General features: G+C 46.2%; 1 protein-coding gene across 2 annotated transcripts; it reads right to left on the reverse strand.

The window, feature by feature from the left end:
- Positions 1 to 1,275: 1,275 nt before the first annotated feature.
- Positions 1,276 to 22,571, reverse strand: LOC132567069 (perilipin-3-like). 2 transcript variants are annotated; one of them, XM_060232670.1, is made up of 8 exons: positions 22,424 to 22,571; positions 14,487 to 14,566; positions 9,000 to 9,195; positions 7,251 to 7,333; positions 5,822 to 6,104; positions 4,290 to 4,489; positions 3,441 to 3,569; positions 1,276 to 2,750 (listed from the first exon to the last, which is right to left on the reverse strand). In XM_060232670.1, exons 2-8 carry the CDS (start codon positions 14,547 to 14,549, stop codon positions 2,406 to 2,408), a joined length of 1,299 nt encoding a protein of 432 aa, XP_060088653.1. In that variant the 5' UTR covers positions 14,550 to 14,566; positions 22,424 to 22,571; the 3' UTR covers positions 1,276 to 2,405. The 2 variants fall into 2 exon arrangements, with proteins under 2 accessions (XP_060088653.1, XP_060088652.1); XM_060232669.1 differs by having other exon boundaries at positions 1,276 to 2,753.
- Between the last annotated feature and the right edge of the window lie 248 nt (positions 22,572 to 22,819).

A 22,819-nucleotide genomic window follows, 5' to 3' on the forward strand; every position in this document is an offset into this window, starting at 1 on the left:
ACTTGCATGCTGCATATTAGGAAGCAAGGGAGCAATAATAGTAGTAAAAACTCTGGTTCGAAAGATTTCCTTTTGTTGCCAAGAAAGCCTTCTGTCGCAGTTATCAATGCAGGGATTTTGGCACTTTTGAAATTCAGAATTAAGTTTCTGTGTTGGTTGGCGTTGGTTAGTGTTTCTAGTGAAGTCTATTGGAGCTTTATACTTCGGAAAAAGTAATCTCAGATGAGAAACAGCTTGTTTTGTAGTCTTCCAAATAGGCATCCTGCCTTTATAGGGACACACTGTAAGACATATCTTATGAAGTTGCAAAGTTAAATTATAAAATTCCTTCCCAAGTTGGCCACACGTGGCTCCTGAGCCACAGTTTGGCCACCCCTGAACGGGTGTTGAATAATATGTCTGCATCTGCCTCTGACCTGAACCCAAATTATCCTTTTGGAGCTGAGGCAGAAAGGAGGCAATCTTCTCTAGCCACTGTAGCACTGGTGTTTGTTGATTTCATTAAAGCAGCTGTTGCTTTTGATGTAGTGGTTTAAGTGTGTGGGCTCTTATCTGGGAGACCCGGGTTTGATTCCCCACTCCTCCACTTGCACCTGCTGGAATGGCCTTGAGTTAGCCATAGCTCTGGCAGAGGTTGTCCTTGAAAGGGCAGCTGCTGTGAGAGCCCTCTCCAGCCCCACCCACCTCACAGGGTGTCTGTTGTGGGGGAAGAAAATAGGAGATTGTAAACCGCTGTGAGTCTCTGATTCAGAGAGAAGGGCGGGGTATAAATCTGCAATTCTTCTTGTAAGATGCGCAGGGTTAAGTCTAATCTCACTCATTGCTTCAAAAATAAGTTTCACTGTTTCAGCTGTTAACATGTATAGGTCGTATAGGTCCTTCTCAATATTATTCAACACCCAATCAGGGGTGGCCAAACTGCGGCTAGGGCACCACATGTGGCTCTTTCACACACATTGTGTGGCTCTCTAAGTCCCCACTGTCCCATTGGCCAACTTGGAAAAGCATTTCTCTCTTTATATGACTTCTCCAAGCCAAGGCACCTGGCAGCTTGTAAAATGCATTTTAATTTAAAGTTGCTTTCTTTCCATCTCCCTCCATCTATTTTCCTTCCTTCCTTCCTTCTTTCCTCCCTTCCTCCCCTCAGACATCTGATGTTCATACCTCATGGTTCTCAAACATTTGATGTTTATTCCATGTGACTCTCATGTTAAGTGAGTTCCAGCCACTCCTGGGCTAGATTCTTAACTGGTCCCCCCATACACAAGACATCCATATTGGGATAACTTTTATTGATTAAATCAAGGCACACATATGGGTTACATAATCAGCGTGGGGCAAGGAAATAGCCTTGGGAAAGCAGAACTTTCCTTAACCTACAGACTTAAACTTACAGCTACGAACATGTTTCAGAAAATATTCCTTTTCCAGTTAGAGGAAAAAATAGCTCATTTAGTCCTCCCGACCCCTCCGCTTTTTACTAGTAGCTTTAGAATTCAGGAATCTAGAACCCTCAGCCAAGAAACTTGAGGGTCAAATGGTTTAAAAGTCACCTTGTAGATATTCCATTTCACATTACTGCTTCACTACAGAAAGAGGCCTTTATGCAAGAGGAGAAAAGACACTTTGTATTTTTCTCTAGTGTTTATTCATTACATTCAACATTTGTGCCTAATTCTTCAATTTCATCACCAGGAGTGTTTGCAAGCAAGAACACTCCTGCACAAAAAGTTTTCCAGGGGACTTTTCCCTACCAAAGTGCTAGAACTAGGGCTTTTTTTGAGCAAGAACGCACAGGAATGCAATTCCAGCTGGCTTGACACCAGCAGGTGTGGCCTAATATGCAAATGAGTTCCTACTGGGCCTTTTCTTTTAAAAAAGAGTCCTGTGTTAAACAATGGTGGTGTCACGGGGTGTGGCCTAATATGCAAATAAGCTCCTGCTGCTCTACACAAAAAGCCCCGGCTGGAACAATCCCCCAAAGCATTGCAAGTTTCCTTTACCGTCTTGAAAAACAGTTTGCTTGCATTTTGGAAGGGGAGAGGGAAGAAGAACAAGATTTCAGCACCCTAAATATCAAGCCTAATTTTTAATTGGCCAACAATTGCCACAGCAGGACAGACAGCTAGTACATTTTGCTTGTGCTAAGGACAGCCAAACGGCTGCCAAAGCCTGCAGACCGAAGCCTGCCTCATGTAGGAGGCCGTGGCTCTGATTTCTACTGCCACGACACTCCCAGGCCTTCCTTCCCACAGCATTTTCTGCTATATTTTTAGACTAGTGCTCCAAGGTGAAGAAGGGGACTTAGTTCAATTTCCAGTTTGGGCCAACAGGTCATTCCATGCGCAAGGCAATACTCAGGACAGCCTAGATTTCGACCAGCCCACAAGAAAACTTTCCAAGTTCTACTGCATTTCTATTTCCTCCCTTTCCAGCTTGCCAGATGGGGTGAAGGGCCCCACCAGCCAAGAGAGAGGGGTATTATGGGTAACATGCTCCAGCAACTCATCTGTCAGCTCTCGGGCCTGGGTGACCCTCTCCCTGCTCTGGGCCAAGATGGAGGCAGTCAAGTCCTGGAAGGATTTGGCAGATAAGAACGATGTCCGGAGTTCGTCGACATTTTGACGGACGAGGTTCACTTTCTCCTGGATGCCTTCAGGGAGGCCTTGGAGGTTGGAGACCAGAGCTGCAGTGGAAGAGTGTAGCTGCTGAGCGATGCCATGGGAAACCTCTAAAGCTAGAGACTCAATCTGCTGGGAAAAGAGGGATGGGTCAAGAGGGTTAGACTAGGGGTGTCAAACATGCGGCCTGGGGGCCGAATCAGCCCTCTAGAGGGCTTCTATCAGGACCCCGAGCAACTGGCTGTCATCTACTTCCTCCTCCCTCTCTCTTGTTCCTTCTACATAACAGCTTGACTTGCAAGGCTTGCTGAATTGCACAGGAGCTACAGAGCAAAATTTCTATTTTCTCCATTGGCTGAGGCTCCTCTCATGGGGAGCAAAAGGGGAGAGGCAGAGCTTGCTTTGCCAGGCTCTCTCAATCGTACAGCAGAGCTACTGAGCCAAGCCTCTCTTCCTTCTATTGGCTGAGGCTCCTCCCCCTCTTGGTCCTCTGGGGAAGGAAGGAAAGAGCCAGAGTTTCCTTTGCCCAGTTCCCTGGATCCATGGGCGAAAACAACTTTAAGACCAATGAGTGCTGTTTTAAGCATTTTTTTTAAAAAAAATCTTTGTGTTTGTCTGTGTGCTTTATAAAGTTTATATCTCTAATACCTAATCTTAAATAGGTACACACACATGGCCCGGCCCAACACAGCCCAGCCTGACAAGGTCTCATTTATCAGATCTGGCCCTCATAACAAATGAGTTTGACGCCTCTGGGTTAGACAAAGCCTCAAAGGGATTCCTGAGAAATGGTGTCTCCAGAAACAAAGAACCACCTACCTCTGGCTGAGGAACATCTTTCTGGCTGGCCTCAGGCAACGACTTCGGATTCCACTCCAGCCACATCTGGTGCAGTTTCTCTTGGGCACTCTGAACTGTCTGGTCAACCCCTTGTTTGATGTGCTCGATCTGAGGGGAATCACAAAGGAAGGCTCCTCAGGAGTGTTCCCTCTAAGCTGAGTTAGCTTGAGCTAGCCTCCAGCTCACACATTTTGTCTAAGCTCAGGAAGGATGGCCCCAGAGCGCAATAATTCATGCAGCAGCTCACAACTTTAATGCCAGCAGCTCACAGAGTAGAATTTTTACTCATAAGACTCTGCAGCTTAGAGGGAACATTGCTCCTCAGCAACATTCAGTCAGCAAAACTAAAGTTTTTCATAGCAAGCTTCTCCTCATTTCTTTTAAAATCTGTACAGATCTTCTAGATCAGGGGTCCCCAGTGTAGTTCCAATGGAAGCCATGGCCCCACTAACCCCTAACAAAGACACTTAAAAGCATAGCAGGGCCCAACGTAAGCCTCGTTATATAGTTAAAATCAGGTCTCATGTTGGGCAGGAGCTCCGAGGAGCAGAGCTCTGGGACCTCTAAACAGAAACACCCTAACATCTCTCAAACATTGGATCAGATAGTTTAGCACTCGCAAACTTTTAAAGCTCCCACGGAGCTATGTTCTTGCCTAGCAACTGGGATCAGCATAGCAGCTCAGGTCTTGCAAAGCAGAACAGAACCTCCCATCTTTTGGCAACACCCATGCTAAGCTGACAAGTAAGAGATTGGAGAATTGTGTGCAGCTGCAGGAAGACGTCTTCAGACACTGACGACCATCCAAAATCCAGGTTGTTTTCTTACCAGTTCAATTGTCTGGGAGAGCTGAGAAAGGACATCTTGAGTGCCCTGCCTGGCATTCCTCAGCTTGCCCAGGGAGTGCTGGTAGGCCCGGTGGCGGACTTTGCATGAGAGAGACCCCAGGCGGACAAAATAGCTCTGCTGCTCTTTCTGCTGCTCCACGGAGGCCATGTCAAACCCTTCCATGGAGGTGGCCAGTTGAGCTAGAAAAGCCAGAAAGAAGGAGCTCAAAAGGGGAAGGAGACAAACATTTCAGAAATGATCTCCGCAAGGAATTTTTTTTGCAGAAAAAGCCCAGCAGGAACTCATTTGCATATTAGGCCACACCCCCTGATGCCAAGCCAGCCAGAACTGTGTTTCTCTATTTATTTATTTTTCGTATTTATATCCTGCCCTCCCTGCCGAAGCAGGCTCAGGGCGGCTCTGTGCTTCTGCTCAAAAAAAGTCCTGGATGATTGCTTTTTTTTGCCTTTGGCATCGTGCATGGGCTGCATACGCAACTGCTCAGAACTGCTACAGAGACTCAATATGTCCAAGTTTGTAGGGGTGTTAATGGAAGATTGGGGCGAGGGGTTTTGTTCATAGCGTTGTGGCAATCAGTCATAGAATCATAGAGTTGGAAGGGACCTCTAGAGTCATCTAGTCCAACTCCCTGCACAATGCAGGGAACTCACAAACACCTCCCCCTAAATTCACAGGATCTTCATTGCTGTCAGATGGCCACCTAGCCTCTGTTTAAAAACCTCCAAAGAAGGAGAGCCCACCACCTCCCGAGGAAGCCTGTTCCACTGAGGAACCGCTCTAACGTTCAGGAAGTTCTTCCTAATGTTGAGCCGGAAACTCTTTTGAGTACAGTCATCATTCAATCTACACTGCAGCCCACAAGTAGACGACCAGACCGCTGGCTGTGGTCCTCCACCCTCTTCAGTGTAGTTTGGCTCACAAATCAGAGCTGTTTCCATTTATAATTTATTAATTAGATTTTAAACAGTCCTTCCCTGCCAAGGCAAGGCTCGGGGTGGTGTACAATATAAAGAAAGATACAATCTATATTAAAAGGGGAGGGCGGGATATAAATATAATTAAATAAATAAATAAAATAAAAACTTTAAAACAATGAGCCACCGTTCCAGCCTAACAAAGATGATGCTAAGAATTTCAATGATGCCATTGCCTTGCAGGAAGGAGTGGAAGTGCTGGACTTACAAGGGAAGGTGGGCTCTAAGGAGAGCATGCGCTGCCCTGCCGCTCTCACCTTTCCCTTCCTCTCCCCACAGCAGACACCCTGTGAGGCAGGTGGGGCTGAAAGAGCTCTGAGAGAACAGCTCTGAGAAGACTGTGACTGACCCAAGGTCACCCAGCTGGCGTCATGTGGAGGAGTGGGGAATCAAACTCGGTTCTCCAGATTAAGAGTCTGCTGCTCTTCACCAGTATACCACACTGATTCAAAGGGCACCAACCAACCAAAGTCATTCTCCAAGATAAAGGCACCAATAAAAGTCATTCTCCAGAGACAAGGCCACCTTTCGACTCACCCAGTTCCTGCTCCGTTATTGGAAGGTAGTGTTCAATCAGGTCTTCAGACTTCCCCAACACGGTGTCCACACCGCTGGCCATCATTTGGCCCACCGTGTTGACACTTGTGGCCACTGCTGATCTGGTCATTTCCACACCCCCTTGAACCGCCTCCTTGGTCTTATCAACCACTCCAGTCACTGTGCTGGTGACTGCATCCCTGGCCCCCGTGACAGTGTTGCTGAGGGCATCTTTGGCCCCTGACACTGTGGAAGTCACCAGCTCTTTGGTATCTGAAAAGATCTAAAAAGACCGACAATTAGTAAAATTTATTGCGTAAAGCCATTGGCCGTTACAATCACAGCAACTTACAAGTTAATAGAAGTCAAAAACTCTTATCATTAACACATTCAAATTTAAATTATTTACAATCTTAATTACATACACCGTCCCTGCAGTTGTTTATTCAGAAGTGTGTGTTTTGGATGAATTCACTATCCAGAGTCAACTTTAGAAGGGTCGTAGGAGGGACTTGAAGGCATGAAGCAAGACTGGCATCAGAGATGTGCATAAATCTAACCTGCAGAAGATCAGTGGGCATTTAGTTCACTAAGACACCAAAGAGCCAGTTTGGTGTAGTGGTTAAGTGCACAGACTCTTATCTGGGGGAACCAGGTTTGACTCCCCACTCCTCCACTTGCACCTGCTAGAATAGCCTTGGGTTAGCCATAGATCTCATAGGAGTTGTCCTTGAAAGGGCAGCTTCTGGGAGAGCTCTCTCAACCCCACTCACCTCACAGGGTGTCTGTTGTGGGGGGAGGAGATAAAGGAGATTGTAAGCTGCTCTGAGACTCTGATTCAGAGAGAAGAGCGGGGTATAAATCTGCAGTCGTCTTCTTCTGGCGACAGATTTAAGCATCCATTACTCAGTTTCTCGGTGCATCCACTGTAATGTCCCCCTTTGGCTGTGGGTTCCCAGCTACTCACTCAGGTTGAATGGACTGAACGGACTATTCTCAGATCCAATCAGCAGAGACAAGCTGGCTCAAAACACCAGCCATTTATTTGCAAGGAGACAACGCTGACAACCAACTTCAACTGACATACAAAACTGGAAACTGAAACCAGTGCTCCACCCAACAGGACCAAACTAAATCACACAGATATTAGGAGAGGAGAAGACTGTTCCATTACATACACGCAGGGCTTTTTTTTCTGTAGAAAAAGCCCAGCAGGAACTCATTTGCATATTAGGCCACACCCCCTGACACCAAGCCAGCTGGAACTGTGTTCCTGCTCAAAAAAAAAGCCTTGCATACATATACACAATAAATATAGCACATTCACAGTCCCCCCCCCCCTTTAACTTGCAAAAACCATTTGGGGGGGGGCAGAGAAAGATTGCAGCCTTATATTAAGCAGCTCGCCGAGTTAAGGTTGACCAAGTACCTTATCAGTCGGCTGTTGAAGGATTGGCAGCTTCTCCTCCAGTTTATCCAGGCCCCTGCTCACATATTCGTTGGCACTTGAGACTGCAGAGAAAAGATCTCCAGTCAGATTAGATAGATAGATAGATAGATAGATAGATAGATGAATTTATTGTCATTGTTCTCAACAAAAAGAGAGCAACGAAATGAGGTGCTCTTCCACAAACATACCAACACATCAAACACACATATTCATAAACCATTTAAATACATCTAAAACCATTAAACCATTTAAACCATTAAAACCATTTAAATACATCTAAAACGGATAAACATTCATAAAACAGGACATACCAGAGTTGAAATCCTGCTTATCCCTGGGAATGTATACAATGGGGTCCTCAGCTTTTTTGAGCCTGTGCAAACCTTTGGAATTCTGATGCAGGGTGGTGGCCATAGCCACAAAAATGGCTGCCCCACGAGATGGAGCCGGCCACAAAATGGCTACCGTAACTTAGCTTCAGTCACAGAGTGATGTGCTGTGGTGGCAGCTGCTCCACAGCTTTTCTTTAAAAAAAAAAATCTGTATAGCCATTCAAATCTGCAATGACTAGTCAGGACTTCTGTTGGGCAAAAGCCCCATCTGACCCCGCCCTTGGCAGGCACCAGGAGAGGTGTTGGTGGGCACCATAGCACTTACGGGCACCACGCTGAGGACTCCTGGTATACAAGGTCTCCCACCATTCTTTCTCCTCTACCAGGGACAGAGCCTTCTCTGTGGTGGCCACGGCCTGGTGGAATGCTTTATCAGAGGATATGTGACTTATGGGACCTTGTTAACTTCCACAAAGTTTTCAAGACAGAGCTCTTCAAACAGACTTTTAATGAATTAACTGCACATATCTTGCGATTCTTGTACTGTTTCCACCAGACCATTTTGCTGCTGGCTTGTTGCTGGATGCAGCCCTACTCAACAGGAGATTTATATAGCTGATTTTAAATTGTGCTGTATGTCTGTCATTATTATTGCCTAAGACGATTTATTGAATTGTAGTTTATTTCAATGTATGCCACCCTAAGCCTTGTTTGTCAAGGAGTGAAGAGGGTATCAATTTGATAAAATAAATAAATGATATCAGGCCAACCAAGGGAGGAGACTAAACTCCAGGGAACTCCATTTCCAGGATAATTGGGGGGAAGGGGGGGTGGCATGGATCTGGCAGCCCTGAGAGTTATTTCCATACCAGGTTTGGTTGGCAGCCCTGCCATCAACTTCACCAAGTATGAGTCACAGACTATCTTAAAGATACTTTAAGAAGGAACTAGGTACTCTCTGGTGGCCAAATTGGTATATGCTATTGGTTGGTCCATGTGCTGGTCAGTCACCCCTATCATTTGCCATTTTTTTCCTCTCCCTCAAACTAAAAGAGTATCAGAAAGGCATCAGGATACCAAGGCTCAACAACCTTTCCTCATTTCCACAAGAGATTTAATTTTTCCAATTCAAACTAGCAACAACTATATTGATAAGAGCACAGAATATTCAACAAGGGGTTTTATTTAGTTACTGCACAACGGCGAGTCCTTGACATTTAATAATATCTGTAACGACATTCAAGCCACATTACTCCAGTGGAGATCTCTTGCAACAGGAGAAAGTTTCAAGAAACCCTGGTCTAACTCTTCAGGATTTGAATACAGAGCTCTGTTTCTCTGCACTGCTAGCCTCTCTTGCTTTCTGCATGCAGCCGGAGGTAGAAAAGATACTTACTCTGTGGCTCCAGCTTATTCAGGATGGGCTGGGCCCCACTGACAGCAGCTGCAGCAATGGTTTTCACCCCTGACTCTGCCGCATCACAGACCAATTTCACGTAAGGGTGGCTCTCTTTAGTAGAGGCATAAGCCGAGGAGACCATGTCGTAGGCAGAGCTGACCAGCGGTAGGTTAGCGACCCTTTCCGTTACACCCTGATGTAAAGGGGGAGGGAAAAGAAAGGCAATTAGGCACAGGCTCAGAGAGACACAGCAACTAATGGGACTATTTCATAAGGGCTCAGAACTTGAAAGTACTCATGATGCCCAGGAAAGCCTGATCTCAGAGCCTAAGCAGGGCCAACCCCAGCAAGTACTTGGAAGCAGGGCCAGCCCTGCCACTAGGCAAACTAGGCAATTGCCTAGGGCGCCAGCCTTCTGGGGGCACCAAATAGGGCACCCCCCCCATGTGACTCGGTGATGTTATTAGTGCAGGGGGAGTATGCCAGAAGTTAGCCTTGCCTAGGGTGCCAGACAGTCTAGGGCTGGCCCTGCTTGGAAGGGTGACCTCCAAGGAATACCAGGGCTGGGATGCAGAGGCTGGCAATACAAGTTTCTCTGAAAAATGTCCTAGCTCCACTAGGGGTCGCCGTAAGTCACAATGACTTTCAGGCATGCAGGAGCGAACACACACACACACACACACTTTTTTAAAAAAGAAAGTATTCATGAAAACAAGTTTACCACACCACAAGCCCCAAGTATTATTTATCAACATTCTAGAACCCTGATCAGCCCCTTCAGGAATTTCCCATTCGACCATCTCAACCCATTAAGGTGGGCGAGAATCAGAGACAGTGACTGGCCCAAGATTAGCATGCTTCCTGATTATGTAATGATTTGAATCCAGGTCTCCTCTGTAGAACACTGTTACGTCTTATCACTCAGTTGCAAGGTCAGGAGATGGTTGTGGAAGAAACCACTACAGATGTATCCAAATGTGTATTCTACACGGAATACAGTGTTGTCATTCCACCCGCCTCCCTGCACCAACAGGGAGTCAAAATCTAGGCAGGGAAACATGATCACTTTTTAGGGGGTAGGAAAGTCCACCCTTGACAACACAGAGCCAAGCCAATCAGTGCTGTGCTGTGCACAGCCAGCTTCTGACACTAGCAGACATCTTTTGACCAAACCTAGAAACAGAGGTGGCCAAACATGCTTAACATAAAAGACACACAAGAGTAAACATAATATGTTTTAGAGCTGCAAGACATGAATGTCAGATGTTTGAAAGCCAGGAGGGAGGGCAGGAAGGAAGGAGGGAAGGAAGGTAAATAGAAAGGGGGGAGGGAGAGATGGAAAGAAAGCAACTTTAACTTCAAATGCATTCTCCAAGTTGGTCAACAGGGTGTTGAGGGCTTCGACAGCCACACAATATATGTATGAAGGAGCCATTTGTAGCTCCCAAGCCACAGTTTGGCCACCCCTGCCTGGAAAGAAAGCTGTTTCTTCCAACAAGAATTCTAAGAGGGTTTTGCTGCTCAAATTAGAGGTCTATCTGAGGCCTCTGTGTCTCAGCTTCATTTGTGTCTCTCCACCACTGACCTCAAAGGGTCATTGCAAGGCAGTGCAATAAAGCATCGTAAATACTTCTCCCAGGAGCAATAATAATAATAATAATGTACCAGGGTTAGAACACTGGACTAGAACCTGGAAGACACAGGTTCAAATTCTGACCCTTTTATGGAGCTTACACGGTGATGGTCTGCCAGTCTCTCTGAGCCTTGCCTATCTCATAGGAGTGCTTGCAAGGATAAAACAGACAAATACAGCTTTTAAGAAAGGGGGAAATTAAAAAATACCCACCAGATGCTCTGCCAGAATAAAAGTCTTCCCTTCCACCACCCCCACCCCCAGTGGTCAGAGTGTGTGGGTGGGGTAGAACCAGGGCTTTTTTTGTAGCAGGAACTCCTTTACATATTAGGCCACACACGAGTGCCGGTATAAACCCTGCGGAGGCCCCTAGGCAGTCAAAATCTCGGGGGGGGGGGCCTCACAATTATCTCAGTTGGAGCTGCCACCCCGCTGCCTGTGGTCCCAGCTGCAGCCTGCAGGCGCCTTCTCTAAAGCCCCTTCGACAAAGCTGTGGGGGAGAGGCAGCAGCCACACCAGGCAAAGAGCGGCTCAGTTGCTGGCTGCGTGTGCAGGCTGGGAGGGCTGCAAGCAGGGGGGAAGCTGTGGGGGTGAGCTGGCCCAGGGCCCCTAAAGGTGTGAGGGCCCAGAGGCCCATAGTTCCTGCAACAACAAAAAAGTCCTGGTCAGAATTTGCTTGGGTAAGCAACGACAACCCATTCTGTCATCTTTCTAGCTATCGGCTTTGCAAGGCTGGCCAGCTTGCAAGGACCGCAGCCTGACCTTAGGCACGCTTCTGAGCGAGGACAGCGCATGAGGGAAATGTGCCACGCTATCAGATCTTGCACAACATTTAATCCAGCAAGACACAGCAAACAGATCCTGGGCTCTATTTCCCCACAATGAATAGCACAAGATTAGAAGCTTGCCTCAGGTTTAGAAAGTGCTCCCCTGAACTTTGGACCCATCTTCTCACGCACACTTCCCATCAACCAGCAAGAGAAACCTGCTCCAGAGGAGACTATGAAGCTTGCATACGGATGGTACGGCAGGCAAGTGCCAGTGGACTGGGAGAGTAAGAACAAGACCCTTCTCTCCTGTCCCAGAGGTCATTTCGTAGATAAAGAGGTGGCGGGGCTCATTGGCAGAACTCATTTGCATACTTCATTTGCATATGCCACACACTCCTGACATCACCGGAAGGGGTACTAGATTATATCAGCTCAGCATCTACCTTAAAATGCTTCTTGCATTACAATAGTGATAACAAAGCCTTACTCCTATCATAATTTTTAAATGACTTTCTCCTCTGTGGCCACAGTGGCATGATGCAAATGTCCATCTGTCTGCTTTATATATTTTGATACTTTTCACATTTTTTGTGGGGGGAAATATTAGAAAGTTTGTCAAATCTTTAGAGTTCAGCAAAATTCTCACAGGGGGTTTGAACGACGGAGCCCAGAAGCAAGTATTTTTTTTATTGAGGGGGGGAAGGGGGGTACTATTGAACATATGAAGCTGCCTTATACTGAATCAGACCCTTGGTCCATCAAAGTCAGTATTGTCTTCTCAGACTGGCAGCGGCTCTCCAGGGTCCCAAGCTGAGGTTTTTCACACCTATTTGCCTGGACCCTTTTTGGGAGATGCCAGGGATTGAACCTGGGACCTTATGCTTCCCAAGCAGATGCTCTACCACTGAGCCACCGTCCCAATAAAATTTAGAGGTTTTGAAGCTCTGCTCCTGTGAGCTCCTGCCCAAGATGAGGCCTGCCTGTAAGTTACTGTAATTCGTATGCCATTAAACACCAATTTAGAGATTGGTGCATTCACACATGCTAAATAATGCAGTTTCTCAATCCACTTCAGCGACCGTCTGCAAGTGAATTTTGCCATTTCACACCGTAAAATCCAGTTGCAAAGTGGATTGAAAGTGCATTATTTAGTATGTGTGGAAGCTCTCTGGTCTTCAGGGCAGCCCCCCCCCCCCCCAGTGTGGATTAGTCAAAGTCTTCAAACAAGGGACATCCCAAGGCCCTGGCTGATAAAGGCAGGAGGTGCTCCCCATCTTGGACTTCTTAGCCCTCCATGAACTTCATACCCCTCTTCCAGGCCTGCTTTGCCCTATAAAGGAGGGGGCAACACCACCACCAGTATATAGCCACCATCATCCCAGGTGAAGACCCACCTCAGCCCGTATAAGACCTCTGCCGCAAGAGACGGGCTAGTGTAGTGGTTAGATCTGCAAGGGCTGGGTTCAAATGTCCCCCTGAAACTCACTGGGCAAATTTTAGACAGAGGCTCTCACAACAACCCTGTGAAGCGGCTTGGGTTACGGATAAAACTGAGGCTGGAAAAATGACCGATGTCACCCTGAGCAGAATAAGAGCAGGATAGAAGTATGACAGACAAAGCCGGCAGGCAGGCATAAGACCCAGGCTTTTCTCTCTATTGCAAGTTTGTAGGATTCACTGTGTTAAGTCCGAATTAGGGTGCACATTTGGGTATTTCCAGTCTGAAACCAAAGAGGAATTTCTGGACACTGTTTTCAGCTTGGAAATCTCCAGATGCACACCCTTTAATTTAAATGCTACGATGGCCAAATAAGTTCCAGGGTGGGAAAGTACTTCGTCCAAAGAGGAATCAGCTTGCTTAACTTCCTGCTACAGGATGTAGCAACAATAACTTTAAAAAGGGATTAATCACATTCCTGTGGGAAAGGTCTGATTGGGGAGCAACTGAAAATACAAGGAGTAAGTGAAACCTCCATATTCAGAGGCAGTATATCTTTTTATTTTATTGTTTACTTTCTCAAACATGTATGGCAGTATATTTTTGAATGGCAATTATAACAGGGAGAGACTTAGGCCTCACCTGTAGATCTTCCAAGGGGCAGATGCCTGGCCTAAGTGCAAACAAGGCCCTGGACTAGATGGGCCATTAGCCTAATAATAATAATAATAATAAATTTATTTTTATATCCCGCCCTCCCCCGCCAAAGGCAGGCTCAGGGCGGCTAACACGACACGGTATACACCATGATTACAATAAAATACAATATTACTACAGAACAATTAAACAATTAAAATAGATAAAATAGATAAATTAAGTTAAACTTAGATAAACAGAATAGACCATTATAAATTATAAGTTCCGGTACTACAGTTCAGGCTATGTATAAGATGGCTAGATGACATTTCCTGGGTTTCATCTTAATGCGAGCTGAAAGACGGCAGTTTTGCAAGCCCTGCGAAACTGATTTAGGTCTCGCAGGGCTTGCACCTCTTCTGGTAGTTGATTCCACCATTGGGGAGCCATTGCTGAGAAAGCTTGCTCCCTCGTTGTTTTCAATCTAACCTCCCTTGGTCCAGGGACTTTTAAAAGATTTTGTGAACTGGATCTCAGTGCTCTCTGAGGAACATATGGGGAGAGGCGGTCCCTAAGGTAGGCAGGTCCTCGACCATAATATGAAGATGGCTGCTGTTACTGCTTTGTACCAAGCATGATCAGGTAGACCAGGGGTGGCCAAAATGTAGCTTGGGAGCCACATGTGGCTCTTTCACACATATTGTGTGGCTCTCAAAGCCCCTGCCAGAAAAGGCAGTTGTTTCTTTAAATCAATTCTCCAAGCCAAGCCAGCCAGCGGCTTGGAGAATGCATTTAAAGTTAAAGTTGATTTCGTTCCATCTCTTCCTCCTTTATTTCCTCCCTCCCTTCCCTCAAACACCCGATGTTCGTGTCTTGTGACTCTCAAACATCTGATGTTTATTCTGTGTGGCTCTTACGTTAAACAAGTTTGGCCACCCTTGAGGTAGACCATCTATAAAAGTAAATCAAACAGTGTAAAAGAAAGCAAATATCCTGGAGGGACTTACTTTTGGATCTTGTTCTGCTGTTGAAGCAGCTGAGGCGGCGGCAGCATCGTCAGTGGAAGCCATGCTGAGGTTCGAGGCAACTGAAACAGAGAAAGAGAAACTCCAAGTCATACTAAGATAAGCTTGGGGTAAACTCCAGGGTGACTCGAGAGCTCCCGATCAGAGGTTGGGAGATAAGAAGCAGCAAGGTACAGCACTGGTTAGCAGCTAGATTCCTTGCAGGCCTGATTTCAGAGTAAGCCAAGGCTGGAAGGCGAAGAGCTGCCCCACCCGTACTTTGTCCCCCCCCTGAGAAAACCAGCAGCTAATCCAGGTCAAAGGGAGCGATCAGGCTATATTCCTCAACAGCTAGTTTTTGCCAGGTTGGTACAATGGTTATGTGTGTGGATTCTAATCTGGGAGAACCGGGTTTGATTCCCCACGCTTTCGCATGCAGCTGCTGGGGTGACCTTGGGTCAGTCACAGTTCTCAAGAGAGGTATTCTCTCAAGAGCAGTTCTGTTACAGCTCTCTCAGCATCACCTACCTCACAAGGTGTCTGTTGTGGGGAGAGGAAGGGAAGGAGATGGTAAGCTACCCTGAGACTCCGAGTGAAAGGCAGGGTATAAATCCAATCTCTTCTTCTTGCCGTTCAGGAATTCCTCTTAGTGGCCTCCTAGTGCCTGGTGGGTTGGGCAAACCACTTCCTGTGAATAATAAGTGCCACCAGAGCTTTTTGGGTAGAACAAGCCCAGCAGGAATCATTTGCATATTAGGCCACACCCCTGATGTCACCATTGTTTCACACAGCAGGAACATATTTGTATATTAGGCCACACCTCCTGATGCCAAACCAGCCAGAACTGCGCTCCTGTGTGTTCCTGCTCAAGAAAAGCCCTGAATGTATTTGAATTGCAGCTACGCTGTGTTTTCCAATAAGATGGAAGGCAGATATGGCTGTGTGTGAATACATGCCTAGACATCAATAGGCAGTGAATTTGAACCCGGCACTGCCATTCAGAGATTTTGCATCTGGAGATCAGTGGAAGAGATGAATCCTGGACATCATGTCACAAACATTTGCCAGTTTGGTGTAGTGGTTAAGTGTGCGGACTCTTATCTGGGAGAACCGGGTTTGATTCCCCACTCCTCCACTTGCACCTGCTGGAATGGCCTTGGGTCAGCTATAGCTCTGGCAGAGGTTGTCCTTGAAAGGGCAGCTGCTGTGAGAGCCCTCTCCAGCCCCACCCACCTCACAGGGTGTCTGTTGTGGGGGAGGAAGGTAAAGGAGATTGTGAGCCGCTCTGAGACTCTTCGGAGTGGAGGGCGGGATATAAATCCAATATCTTCATCTTCTTCTTCTAACAGCAAACAAAGACCATACCTTGCTGATGAGGCACAATGCACATGGATGTTTATTAGTTTAACTTCGCACATTTCAATTTTTTTTTTTTTTTGCTATCAAGTCACAGCTGTCTTATGGCAACCCCATGAGATTTTAAAGGCAAGTAATACTCAGAGGTGATCTGCCATTGCCCTCTTCTGTGTAGCAACCCTGGACTTCCTTGGCAGTCTCCCATTTAGGGCTTTTTTATAGCAGGAACTCCTTTGCATATCAGGCCACACCCCTCTTGTGTAGCCAATCCTCCAAGAGCTTACAGGGCTCTTAGTACAGGGCCTACTGTAAGCTCCAGGAGGATTGGCTACATCAAAGGTGTGTGGCTTAATATGCAAAGGAGCTCCTGCTGCAAAAAAAGCCCTGCTCCCATCCAATTACTAAACAGGGCTGACCCTGCTTAGCTTACAAGATCTAATGAGACTGGGCCAGAGTTCCTTACACTTTAGTTTCTGACAACCTCTGAACAAAGTTTATGTCCAGTGGCACCTTTAAGACCAACAAAGCAGAACATTATTCTACTGCTTCAGACCAACATGTTGCCCTCTTGGATCTATCACTCTTGGGAGAGAGAGAGTTCATCTACCTGTTGGTTTAGCCTCTCTAGAGTACTATGCTAAAGGGGGTATGTGTGGAGAATTCCCATCATTCTTAGGGATAAAGCTGTGATAGTTAAATTGACAGGATGGACTAAGAACATAACAGCAGCTATGCTGGACCAGACCAATGGTCTATCTCAGTGGTCCCTACCCTTTTTAAGTCTGTAGGCACCATTGGAATTTTGACACAGCATGGCGGCCATAGCAACAAAATGGTTGCCATGGGAGGCAGGGCTAGCCACAAAATGGCTGCCGTGAGTTTTCTTTCAGTCACACAGTGAAGAGCCTGGTGGTGTGGTGGCAGTTGCTGCCAAAGCAACATTTTTAAAAATCTGCAAGGCCTATCAAGTATCCCGTGGCCAATAAGAAGCTCGTTGGGCCCCGCCCACTTTCTAAAAGCACTTGGCTGGTGCCAGGAAACCCATGCCATGGCACCGTGTCTCTCTAATCCCACATCCCATTTCATACAGCCACTAACCAGGCGATCCTAGAAAACGAAAGCCTTCTGTCAAGCACGGTAAAATTGATAATTGATTGTTTGAGGGTCCTGCCTAAGCCTGGTCTGGGAAGTGTCATGGTGGACCTAACTTTGTTAGCTTGTTATTCTTTCCCTTCCCCCGTCCTGCTTTATGGCTTGTAATTAGAAGTAGTGAGAAAGAAACCAAGTAATCAGCACTTTCGCATACATTCTTGCAAGGGAGTACGAGACATCTGGAGAAGCAAGGACGGAGTCCTGATAACACTATGGGAAAGTAGACATTTATGATAGTTTATGTGTGAATGCTACCCCGCAACTCCCTCCCTTGGAATCCTTTTGAAGTAAGCCTTAAAAGTATTGTTTCAATGTATTAGAAGTATTACTCTCAAGAACCTGTTACACCAAAGTATTGGTCTATCAATAAACGTAGTCTTTGTATCAACTTCAACTCGTCATTGAACCCGCATGCTTGACACCTTCCTCAACCATTGCAAGGATAACTACTCAGAGATACATGCTTGATGGATCTCTGCTCAGCAAATTTGCCCAGTCCCTTAAAAAATCACACAAACGCAACTAAAGTGGTAGTGGTCATTCTGTCCTTTGGCAGTGAGTCCCACATATTATGATTTCCCGGGTGAGGAAGAACTTCCTCTAGATCTGTTGAAAAGTTCAGATCTAGGGATGTGATACAAAGTTGGTTTCAGGCCAACACAAGATGGGCCAGATACTGGAGCTCTAATTTGCGCGCCCACACACAATTCTAAACTGCCACTAAATAAAGATCCAGGTGGGCGGCTGTGTTGGTCTGTGTTGGTCTGAAACAATAGAACAAAGTGGGAGTCCAGGGGCTCAACAAACTTTTGTTCAACGTGTGAGCTTTCCTGTGCACCCACACTTCCTCAGACTTCCTCAGACAAAGTGAAATGAAACGCACTAGTCCATACCTATGAGACAGAGGGTTGAACAATAAATTAGCATACAGTATAATGAAATGCTTTAAGAGATGCAAACAGGAATAAACAAGCTAAGTTTATACGGTTATCACTGTTTTGATTCAATTCCGGAGGAAAACAATAACAAATAAATGTCAGAACTGGCAACAGATGTGTAAATATAGCCTTCTTAATTGTGGAGGGTTAAGAGCAATCATCTCACCCTGCTGTCATGCTCCATCCATCTCCAGATGACTTTATAAACTCAGCTTGTTATTCCTGTTTGCATCTATTTAAACATTTAATTATATTGTATGCTTGTATATTATACTGTATTATAAGATAAGATAAGATAAATTTATTTTTATATCCCACCCTCCCCCGCCAATGGCGGGCTCAGGGCGGCTCACAGACACGGAACACCGTGATATAAATAAAATACAATATAAAAACAAACAATTTTAAAATACAATTCAGTTACAAATTCAATCACATAGTTAATTAGATGGACAAAACGGTGCTATAAAGTGCAATAGATCGCGATCATGTACAGGATGGCGGGATGGCTACAGATCCGTTTAACCAGGTTCTGTCCCAAAGGCAAGCTGAAACAGAGAGGTTTTGCAAGCCCTGCGGAACTGGTTCAGGTCCCGCAGGGCTCGCACCATCTCTGGAAGTTGATTCCACCATCGAGGGGCCATTGCTGAAAAGGCTTGCTCCCTGGTTGTCTTCAGTCTAGCCTCTCTTGGGCCAGGGATTTTTAAGAGGTTTTGGGAGCTAGATCTCAGTGCTCTCTGGGGAACATATATTATATTGCATGCAGAGTGGTTAAGCTGCAGTACTGCAGTCCTAAGCCCTGCTCCCAACCTGAGTTCAATCCTGAAAGAAGCTGGGTTCAGATAGCTGGCTTGAGGTTGACTCAGCCTTCCAAAGTCAGTAAAATGAGTACTGAGCTTGCTGGGAGGGAGAAGTGTAGATGACTGGGGAAGGCAATGGCAAACTACCTTGTAGAAAGCTTGCCGTGAAAATGTTGTGAAAGCAACATCACCCCAGAGTCGGAAACGACTGGTGCTTGTACGGGGGACTACCTTTACCTTTTACCTATCCTTGTATATGCTAATTTGCTGTTCAACCTCTGCCTCATATGTACAGACTGGTGAGTTTAATTTCATTTTGTTTGAGGAAGTGGGGGTGCACATGAAAGCTCAGGCTTTGAATAAGTTTGTTAGTCTTAAAGGTGCCACTGGACTCCCATTTTGCTCTGTTGCCACCACCAGGGCTTTTTTGGTAGCAGGAACTCCTTTGCATTTTAGGCCACACCCCCATGATGCAGCCAATCCTCCAAGAGCTTACAGGGCTTTTAGTACAGGGCCTATTGTAAGCTCTTGGAGGATTGGCTACATCAGGGGTGTGTGTGGCCTAATATGCAAAGGAGTTCCTGTTACAAAAAAACCCCTAGGCAAGCATCCCTTCCACACCCTTTGAGGTCTAGACTCTTAGGCAGGGCTTATGGAAGTGACAGAGAAATAACGAAGTTTCTTCACTGATTTAGGGATTCCATGCTCCATGTTACACAAGCTCTGGCTGACGTGCAAAGCAAAATATTCACATCACCCGCTTTTCTTGCTACATATCTGGGATAGAGACCTTCCCCCCTTTCACCCATTCTGGGGCAGAGGCCTTCCCCCCTTTCACCCAACCCTTGTTTCGCAAGCCGGCTGCTGCCCTCCAATCCTCCGCCACAGGGGTGAGTCAACGGTGGACCTTTCCCTCACATTTGCTCCTGTGTTCATTTCATCATCTCTTGTCAGAATTTGCTCCTCACCCCTTTGCAGGGATAAGGAAACGTCTCAGCTATATCCGAACATACTGAACCGCTCACATTAAGCCTTAAGATTGCAGCTTCTCTCTCTCTCTCTCTCTCTCTCTCTGCAAAAGAGCTGTCCAAGACTTCACCACATTTAAGACCTTCAGAGCTCATTTTTTTTTTCACGGCAAAGGACTGCATGTGACAGTGAACAGAATGACCCACTGGACAAGAGTGCCTCTACGCATGTACTGGGGTGCCTAGCTACAGAAATCCAGATGTCAAAGCAGTGATTGGAGAAGAAGAAGATATTGGATTTATATCCTGCCCTCCACTCTGAATCTGAGTGGCACACAATATCTCCTTTATCTTCCTCCCTCACAACAACCTCTGCCTCATATGTACAGACTGGTGATCAACCTCTGCCTCATATGTACAGACTGTGAGGTGGGTGGGGCTGAGAGAGCTCTCCCAGAAGCTGTCCTTTCAAGGACAACTCATGTGAGAGCTATGGCTGACCCAAGACCATTCCAGCAGGTGCAAGTGGAGGAGTGGGGAATCAAACCCGGTTCTCCCAGATAAGAGACCGCGCACTTAACCACTACACCAAATTGGCTCTCCAAACTCCATTTGAGCATCAGTCTCTAACTTTAGATTGCAGAACTCACTGCCAGAGGATGTGGTGATAGACGCCATCTTAGCTTCAGAAGGGGAATGGGGCACATCTGTGAAGGATCGTAGGTCCATCAACAGCTGTTGGGCAGGATAACTAAATGGAACCTCCACGTCACAGGGCAGTATACCCCTGAATACTAACTGCTAGATACAGCATCAGGGGAAGATAGATCCAGGTGGGCAGCTGCATTGGTCTAAAGCAGAAGAACAAATTTTGAGTCCAGTGATACCTTTAAGACCAACAGAGTTTTATTCAAGGCGGGAGCTTTCATCCGAGGAAGCTGCCACTAGGCTAAAAAAAAGGATGTAGGAGCGACAGAATAAAGAAAGAGCCCAGCAGCAGCTTTAAGACTAACAAGTTTTATCCAAGGTATAAAAGCTTATACCTTGAATAAAACGTCGTTGGTCTTAAAGGTGCTACTGGACTCTAACTTTTAAGGTAAAACTTGGAGGGGAAAAACCACCAAGTCGGGGTTCTGTCCTTTGCTTGTCTTGCTTCTCTAGTGTAACCTTAAGCTTGATCCAGTGTGTGGACTAGCAGGCAGAACACCAGTGCACACTTCTGTACATGGGTGCGCATGAGAGACAAGCCACCATCACCCTCAACTCAGAAATACACGGCACCAATTCATACTAACACAATTTGAAATAGGCATCACACCTCAAATAAGGGCAGCAGTTTTTTAGAGATGCATTAGAATGTAACCTTTACGGGAAAACTGGGACACTTCAAGCATACACTTGTACAACAGAGCAGTTATTTTATCACAATCCCTCCACCCCAACCGAGGATTTCTTGTAGCGAAAACTTCTAAGGCCTAGAATCCATTTACAGGCTAGAGAGGGTGTCACCCAACCGTGAAAAACAGTACTACAGGTTAGACTGCTCTTATTGCTGGAGGCTCTCCAGCACTCACCGCAAACCATGCATTTCGTTCCCTTTTTGTTTTTCAGAAGCGAGTACGTTCGAATGATGGCAAGTGACTGCCAAACTATGACGCTTTGGAGGAAAAAGTAGGAGTCCAGTAAGACCAACGAAGTTTTATTCAGAATGCATAGAAAAGCTTACATTCTGAATAAAACTGTGTTGGTCTTAAAGGTGCTTCTGGACTCCTACTTTGTTCTATTGCTTCCCACCAACACGGCTGCCCACCTGGATCTACCTGCATAGGAGAGAAGTTTTCCAAATTAATATCCATTCCTCCACTTGCATATAACACACCTCCAAAACCTAGCTACAACCCTGAAGAATCTTAAACTTCTTTTAAGGATAAGTGACTCTTACCCGTTTCGAACCAGGACACCCCAAAACCTCTCTGACTCACCTCAATCACTAACTTCTAAGGCCTAGAATCCATTTACAGGCTACAGATGGTGTCACCTATCCATGAAATACAGTAGTACAGCTAGTACAGGATAGACTGCTCTTATTGCCGGAGGCTCTCCAGCACTCACGGGCATGACGCAAACCATGCATTTCTTTCCCTTTTGTTTTTCAGAAGCGGGCACATTCAAATCAAGGCAAGTGACTTCCAAACAAAGATGCATAGGAGAAAAGGTGTCCGAATTCGCATCGATTCCTCCACTTTCATATAACACACCTCCAGAACCTAGCTACAGCCTCGAAGAGTCTTAAACTTCTTAAACTTCTTTTAAGGATAAGTCTTAAACTTCTTTTAAGGATAAGTGACTCTTACCCATTTCGAACCAGGACAACCCAAAACCTCCATTTAAAGGCTACAAATGGTGTCACCTAACCATGAAATACAGTACAGGAGAGACTGCTCTTATTGCTGGAGGCTCTCCAGCACTCAGGGCAAAACGGGCGGGACGCAAACCATGCGTTTCTTCCCCTTTTGTTTTGCAGAAGCAAGCGCATTCGAATAATGACCAATGAGATATACTTCCAAGCAAAGATGCATAGGAGGCAAGGTATTCGAATTAGCATCCATTCATCCACTTTCTTTTAACACACTTCCAAAACCTAGCTACAACCCTAAAGAGACTTAGACGTCTGATAGGATAAAGGGCTTTTACTTCCAGGACACCCCCAAACCAGTCCGACTCACCTCAATCACAAACTGAAATCCACAAAGCGCGACCCTCCCGGCTTCCAGCTCAGCCCTTATATACGGTACTCCGGAGTGACTCCACTTTCCTTAAAGGAAGCCCCGAGAAAAGTGCAGTCCTTGGAAGTCTCCGGCGGTGGGTGGGGCCAGAGCGGGAAGGGGTGGAGGGTGGGGAAACCAAAATGCTAAAGAAGCCGGAGCAGTCCCCGGAAGGATCACGTGACAGCTCTCCAGTTCCTGAAAATGACCGGACTCCACCCCTCCTTAGTGCTGAAACGCAACTGGAAGTTCATTTCGACGGCCCATAAAAAGCATCTTGGAAATGCCTTTTTTAAGATACATCGGTTAAAAGTTGTGCATTTTCATCCCGTGCCCGGCCTTGAAGAGGAAATCCAA

Source organism: Heteronotia binoei, chromosome 2, assembly GCF_032191835.1.
Source record: "Heteronotia binoei isolate CCM8104 ecotype False Entrance Well chromosome 2, APGP_CSIRO_Hbin_v1, whole genome shotgun sequence".
Taxonomy (NCBI): domain Eukaryota; kingdom Metazoa; phylum Chordata; class Lepidosauria; order Squamata; family Gekkonidae; genus Heteronotia; species Heteronotia binoei.